Source organism: Neoarius graeffei, chromosome 24 (assembly GCF_027579695.1).
Source record: "Neoarius graeffei isolate fNeoGra1 chromosome 24, fNeoGra1.pri, whole genome shotgun sequence".
NCBI lineage: Eukaryota > Metazoa > Chordata > Actinopteri > Siluriformes > Ariidae > Neoarius > Neoarius graeffei.
In genome coordinates this window covers 44,354,758-44,361,961 of record NC_083592.1, presented here as the reverse complement: position 1 = coordinate 44,361,961, position 7,204 = coordinate 44,354,758, and the positions used below count along the sequence as shown (strand labels likewise).

Here is a 7,204-nt window from a genome sequence, read left to right as displayed (position 1 = left end):
GTACAAGCTACACTAACGTACCCCCCAGGGCTCATTATTGGACCTCAAGGAAACTAATTGTACCTTTTTAGGGTCAAAAAAGGTACATATATGTTCCCAAGCAGTACATAAAGGGTACAAATAAGTACCGTAGAGGGTACTGCTCCAGTGACAAGCCATTGTTCCCCTAAAGGTACAATAAGGTACTTTATTTTCTCAGAATGTTTCACAGTATGTTATCTATTAGTCCCCCTGTAATAACTGAACAATTCATCGTGTGTTTTAAGATGGGTATAAGAAATCACTTACACTTCAAAAGAGGGCTGTTTTTATTCTTGTATTACATCATTTTCATATTTGCTTTCTTTTCTTATCAAGTAATGACTATAACGAACAACTGGTTGGTAAAGTTGAAAGTACTTTATTTCTAATTATGCTACAAGTTAATGGCAAAACAAACAAAATCTTTCACCTGTTTTTTTTTTCTACTTTTTTTTTTAACCCCTGAGCACCACAATCCAGCTTTCCCATAATGCACTGGATTATCCAAATAAAATAAAATAAAATAAAAGAGGAATAAAAGAAATGCTTTGAAGCTTCATACACAGCGAAAAAGAATCTAAAATCTACCATCATAGCATTGTGTACATATTTAACAAAGTAAACATAATTCTGTAAGCACATGAGTGAACCTTTTTTTTTCCTTTTTACCAACAAAATGATTTCGTCTTTGTTAACAAGCTTTCTGATGGTGAACAGTTTTTTAGAAAAAGCTTTGGTTTTACAAGAATCACACTGACTCATGTTCTCGTTTCACAGTCGACAAATACTCCAGAGTTGCACAGACATCTCTGCAGTTTAGAGATGAGATGTGAAGTGGCAGCTACGCGAAAAGATCTAAACTGTGCCATTGATCAGGAATACAAATAAGAGAACGTCTGTTAGAGCACATCACATTGCGACAGCTGTGTGTCGACTGTGCTCCATTCATTGTTCCATGTGTTCCCTTTAGTTCTGGTGTCTATACAATGATTTTAAAAACATGGTCATGATCTAGGATGATGTTGTGCTAAATTCAGGACACGTTTTTACATTCTTACGGTTATCATTTCAACCAAGGCCTGAACTCAATATACTATAATCATGTTTACTCAAAATATTTTCTGAGCTATTTTCACAGCAAAATGAGTATTCAGTTAAAAGTGGCAAAAACTACGATGAGGATGAGTGTAGAAATTATATTTAGTCATGTACGATGTAATTGAAATCTTCAATCGTTAGTCAAATTTAAATATTTGGAGAATACTTTAGGCATTCACAACTCAAGTCCTGAAAGTCTCAAAGTCTTTCCAAGGAGAAAACAAGCTTTTTGGATTTACTGGGTTTTTGTGGGGGCCAGTAATTACTGCAGTCATTTGCAAGGATATAAAACCTAATGCAAAAGCCAACCAAATCTAATGCAAAGTATGCTGGAATTATACAGATCATGGCCAATGTTGTTTCATTTCATATGAAAGAATTTGTAAAACAGCCATTGCTGTCCTTGCATTTAGGCTTAACCTTGACCAGCTTTAGATTTCATACAACATGGCTCAAGTGAATCATTTTAATTTGATGTTATGTGATCAATCATGCCGCCTGCATTTGGAAACCACACCTTTGGTCATCTTTAAAGCCAATGTAATGTTGTGTATGCAAACAGTGATTCAAGTAAACACTGGTATTGAACAATTATAAGAACTTAAGACACAGTGCCAAAACCACTGTGCATATACAAACGCTTAAAATCCAAATAACATGGTTGTTATTGGTTGTAGCTTTTCTTATGGAGCTGTACCGACAACATTTGGTGCAGAATAAAACCATTTGTGGTACACCAATGATTCAGATCATTCATATCATTTACAAGCCCGTTACTATTAAATAGCTCAGAATAGATTGTGTACGTATAATAAAATCCTTCTGGCATTGCTTTATCCACACATAAAAATGCCATAGACAAAATCTGACAGACAAACAATGCAAATTACACTGTGTCAAAAAAAAAGCCCTGCGTTGTTCGCAGCCCTGTCTTTCTATATGGATCATGTTTGCTGTGGAGCCTTAAACATTACATTTAAAAACAGGTGATTGTGGTCATGTTTGTTGGCACAGTCTACAACAAATGAGGTAGATGCGTATTAATATAATTCCCTTCTTTGGTATAATAATAATAATAATACAAAATAGGAAAAAAAAATCCAGTGATTTGTTGAAACAAAAGCTTTGATTTTCAAGTGGCTTCACAAGAAATAGAAATGAAATAAAATGAGGTATACCTTGTAATTTATAATCTATTACACGTATGTACAGGTACAGTTGTGAGGTATCTGGCTGCATTTAAAATAAACTTTTTTTTTTTTTTAAATTTAACCATGGAGCTGCTGCAACGATGCAACCCAGGATTAAAAAAAATAGCAAAAATGAAAATTAATGTAATAATAAATAGAATTTGAAATTATATGCTTTACAAACTTCTGAAAAAAGAATAACAAGAATAAAAAGAATATCCTCAAATTGCCCTTGAAGACAAAAATAAAAATGGAGCAAAAGCAAAGGTAACAAGAACAGAAATCAGAAATCAGACTCAACTCACAATAAAAGATATACAGTATTCTCATCAACTACTGTTTGGGGTGACTTTTTTTTTTCTTACTAACCACATATGTATATGTTTTCCTCATATCGGGGTGTTGCATTGAAGTGCTCAGCCATTTTTCATAATTAATTCCTAACTACACAATCCCGACACATATGACACGATGACTAATGTAGCTATGAGAAACCTATATTGACAAGAATGAGTATCTTTAATGATATAAAATTGCATTTAATGAACACTTATGAACCTTGGTATGAAATTGAGGCAGAGGTGCGAAAAGTGTTTGTCAGCTTGGGTAACAGAACATCACCAAATACTAGGGTGGTTCATAAAATTGACTTTCACCAAATTTTGCCGGATCGCTTTTTGCCTTGTTCCAATTGATATTCTAAGCATCTGTACCAAAAATGGAGTCCGTTGCTGCACATTTAGGGGTGGCACACTTTTTCACAATTTTGAAATTGTTAATGGTTTTTTCTATTTTCAGGAATAATGGCATCAAGAAAGAAATGTAACTTGCTTGAGAAGCCCCCTCTACCTTCCATTTTAGGAGCACGCCTTCCCTCAAAGGAGCAAGTGCTTCTCCACCTCCTCTATCATATAGAAGAGGGGAAGGCTTTATCAGAGGCCACAACAGCAACTATGGTTGAAGTAAAGAAGATATGGGATAAAAGCATTGCAGATGCCGCACTGAAGAGCATTGCACGACATTTGTGGTATCTGTCAGAAGATCTCGTTGCCCTAGCATTTTTTGATGCTCGCATTGATGCTGAAGAAAAGGAGGCAATGCTGAGAAATCTTGAAAGACGCCCTGCGAAGATGCTCAAAAGACTTGATGCCAAGTCTTTCTTCCGCAAGAGCAGTACAACTACCATCTCTAGCCTCGTCACTCGCCGTTCAATCCACTTCTTTGAAGTTCTCACTGAAGGCCAAATTAACAGCACAAGTAACCCTGATGATGTGAGGTCCATTCTCACAGATGAGAATCTGCGACAAAAAGTTCATGCCTTGAAGGTCATCAATGACAGTGCAGAGAGAGCCATTGCCCTTATTAAACGCTGTCAACAATCTGTGCGAAATGAAGACCAAAAGCAGTTTTTGCTCCGCATTGTGCAAGGACACAGAGACAAAGTATCAAAGAGAACAAGGTCATCATACACGGAATATAGTGTTTGAACTGTTCTAATGTTCTAATATATGTAGTATAAGTACAGGGAGATTGGGAGAGATTATTATTGAGCACGCTTATCAAGCATTCTGCATTGTTCATTTTTGTAATGTTCAAGTTTCTGTTTCTGCTAAAATTACGCATTCTTATGTAGAACATTAAAAATTGTGAAAAAGTGTGCCACCCTTTACTGGCATCCTATTGGCTCAATTTTTGGTACAGATGTTTACAATGTCAATAGGAACAAGGCAAAATGTGATTTGGCAAAATTTAGAAAACTTTTACTTATACCATCATATTGTGAACCACCCTACCAAATACCACTGATCTAACTGATTCTTATGATTGTCCCAATATTTGTGGATGACGTGGCATTCAAGGGAATATTCATGTCCATTCATGTCTAATCTATTTCTTTTTTTTTAACGCCAAAGAAAGAAGTTAAAGCTAGAATATGACACAGAAAGTACACTTATCTCATCTCCCTGACTACTCGATGCCCCCTGTTAAGCGGAATGTGCTTTGTCTACCACTGATATATTCATTTGTACTTTAGTTTGATAATCCTTACCATTGCATATTTTATTTCTGCACAGGCATCATCTAAACATGATGATATTGGGAGAATATGCGTGTGCACCATATCACAATGTTATTCATATGCTCTTTGGTATTTTGGTATTAAAGCAAGTCTGATTCACATAGAAAGATAAAAGAATGACAAAGAAGGACAAGTTGTATTTTCATGTTTAACAGCAGATACATCTTTGTTCAAGCATTCTGTCCATGGAACATCATCTCCCTTGTCCTTTTGTTATCTTACAGCTCCTTGGCACTCTTTTCCATCCAAAGAAGTGTTACTCAGAAAGACGCGAGTCCTCAAAGCCTGCACCATATATATGTATGTATAATGAACATGCTTTATACGTGCTGCCAGGAGGATACGGTCATGTCTGATGGATGTCTTTCTCATGGAAGTACTATTTAGGAGATTGACTTTGTATGGATCGGAGGAAGATGTGTAGAAAAGAAAGAGTAGGAAGTCACTATCAGAGGATACAAAAAACATACAGTCTGGAGAGTTTAGCAGCCTGCCTTTCGTCTGTTGGGGAAAAGGAGCAGGGTTTGGGAGGAGTTTAAGGCGAGGCAGCCGGTCCGTGCGAGGATGACGAGGAGGAAGCGGAAGAGGAGGAAGAGGACGGCTTGCTGTGGCTGATGAGACTGGGGCTGCTGCTCTTTCCCTGAGAGCTGGCATGAAGATGAGCTCGCTGGCTAGCTGGCATCACAGAGATGGCCGGTTTACGGGCAAACAGGATCCCTGGAGGCAAAGCGTCATCAAATAGCTTTTTCATTTCAAAGTTTCAAATTCATACTGACTTACAAATTTACATTTATATATGTCATTGTTCGGTAAATTTCTAACATTTATTTGAGCCCAAACACAAGTTACATTATCATGAAATAGCCTTCAATGTCACCTCAAGTGCCAGATCTAATTATAATCTTTTAGAAATAAGTTTTAATTGTCAAGTTTCAAGTTTATTCGTATAGCGCTTTTAACAATAGACATTTTCGCAGAGCAGCTTTACAGAAAATTAAAGAGCTTAAACATGAGATAATTTTATCCCTAATTTATCCCAAATAAGCAAGCCTGTATTTATTATTTATTAATAAGCTTGCAATTGCCGTTTAATTATAATAAATATATTATTTCACCAATTAATGTAAGTTTCAGCTGAAGTGTCAGATCTCATCTCATTATCTGTAGCCGCTTTATCCTGTTCTACAGGGTCGCAGGCAAGCTGGAGCCTATCCCAGCTGACTACGGGCGAAAGGCGGGGTACACCCTGGACAAGTCGCCAGGTCATCACAGGGCTGACACATAGACACAGACAACCATTCACACTCACATTCACACCTACGGTCAATTTAGAGTCGCCAGTTAACCTAACCTGCATATCTTTGGACTGTGGGGGAAACCGGAGCACCCGGAGGAAACCCACGTGGACAACATGCAAACCCCACACAGAAAGGCCCTCGTCGGCCACGGGGCTCGAACCCGGACCTTCTTGCTGTGAGGCGACAGCGCTAACCACTACACCACCGTGCTGCCAGTGTCAGATCTAAAGTTAATAAATATTATTATAAGATTAATAAAAATACTTTTTTTCAATCTTTATTGTCAGTTCTTTTCAAGTAAAGTAATAGCTCCAAAGTAATTAAATAAATGCAAAGTAAATATTAATGTAATATGAATTTTTTTTTACTTTGAAATATCTGTGACTGATCTAGCTTCAGTGTGACTGCCATTAAACACTCCTGTAAACATTTGTAAAGTTAATATGAATTTAAGACTAATCTCAACTCTAAAGTTTTATTAAATAGACTTGAATTCAATTTATGTTCCACATACACTGTATCTCCAAACATTTTTTTTTAAAGTAGCATTGCTGACTAATCTGAACTGCCATTAAACAACACCAGGAAAAAAGTGTTTGCTAACCATAATCCCTAACCCCAGGCTTAATCTTTGCCTCTTTTCATAAGAACTGAGTTGTGCAAATTATGAACTTGCACATGTGAAGCTGTGTTGAGAAAAATGTATAACTAAATTAAAAATAAAACTTCTAATATCACTAAGAACATCTTTTTATAGGATTATTTTTAGCTTGCATAAAGGATCTCAGCTTTATTTTTCGCTTATTTATTATTTTAATACTTGCACAAGTGTAATTTTGACTACACAGGAAAAATGACAGAGAATTTTTTCCAGAGTTAAAAGTATTTCTCTTAAAAATAGTCAATTTTGAGTTTAGAGGGTAAAATTTGGAGTTGGAGTGGGAGCAAAATTACAGAGTAGTACAGTTTCTCTCAATAAATTTGGTTGTGGCTCTGAACTGAGTAAAAGGGTACAAGGGTTAATTTCAAGACACTGAATAGAGTCAAATCCCACCACAAAGAGTAAAATATTAACACTGAATTGAGGAAAATTGACTCTGGAACACACACACACACACACACAGCTCTATCAAAAGAGTGACTTTTACTCTTTTTAGAGAGAGACCAAATGTTATCTGACGTCGAGTAAAATTTTCTTCAATTTGAGTAAATTTCACTCAGGCAAATTTCCTGTGTACTTTTTAACTGGGTAAAGTTTGGACAGGGGCGGCACGGTGGTGTAGTGGTTAGCGCTGTCGCCTCACAGCAAGGAGGTCCGGGTTCGAGCCCCGTGGCCGGCGAGGGCCTTTCTGTGTGGAGTTTGCATGTTGTCCGCGTGGGTTTCCTCCGGGTGCTCTGGTTTCCCCCAAAGACATGCAGGTTAGGTTAACTGGTGGCTCTAAATTGACCGTAGGTGTGAATGTGAGTGTGAATGGTTGTCTGTGTCTATGTGTCAGCCCTGTGATGACTTGTCCAGG

General features: G+C 37.0%; 1 protein-coding gene across 2 annotated transcripts in view; it reads right to left on the bottom strand.

The window, feature by feature from the left end:
* Nucleotides 1-384: 384 nt before the first annotated feature.
* arid3c (AT rich interactive domain 3C (BRIGHT-like)) overlaps nucleotides 385-7,204 on the bottom strand; it is a 135,511-nt gene continuing 128,691 nt past the window's right edge. For both annotated transcript variants that reach the window (XM_060907287.1, XM_060907288.1), the window contains one exon: nucleotides 385-5,106. In XM_060907287.1, the coding sequence (XP_060763270.1) occupies nucleotides 4,925-5,106 (182 nt within the window). In that variant the 3' untranslated portion in view covers nucleotides 385-4,924. The remainder of the gene's footprint in view (nucleotides 5,107-7,204) is intronic.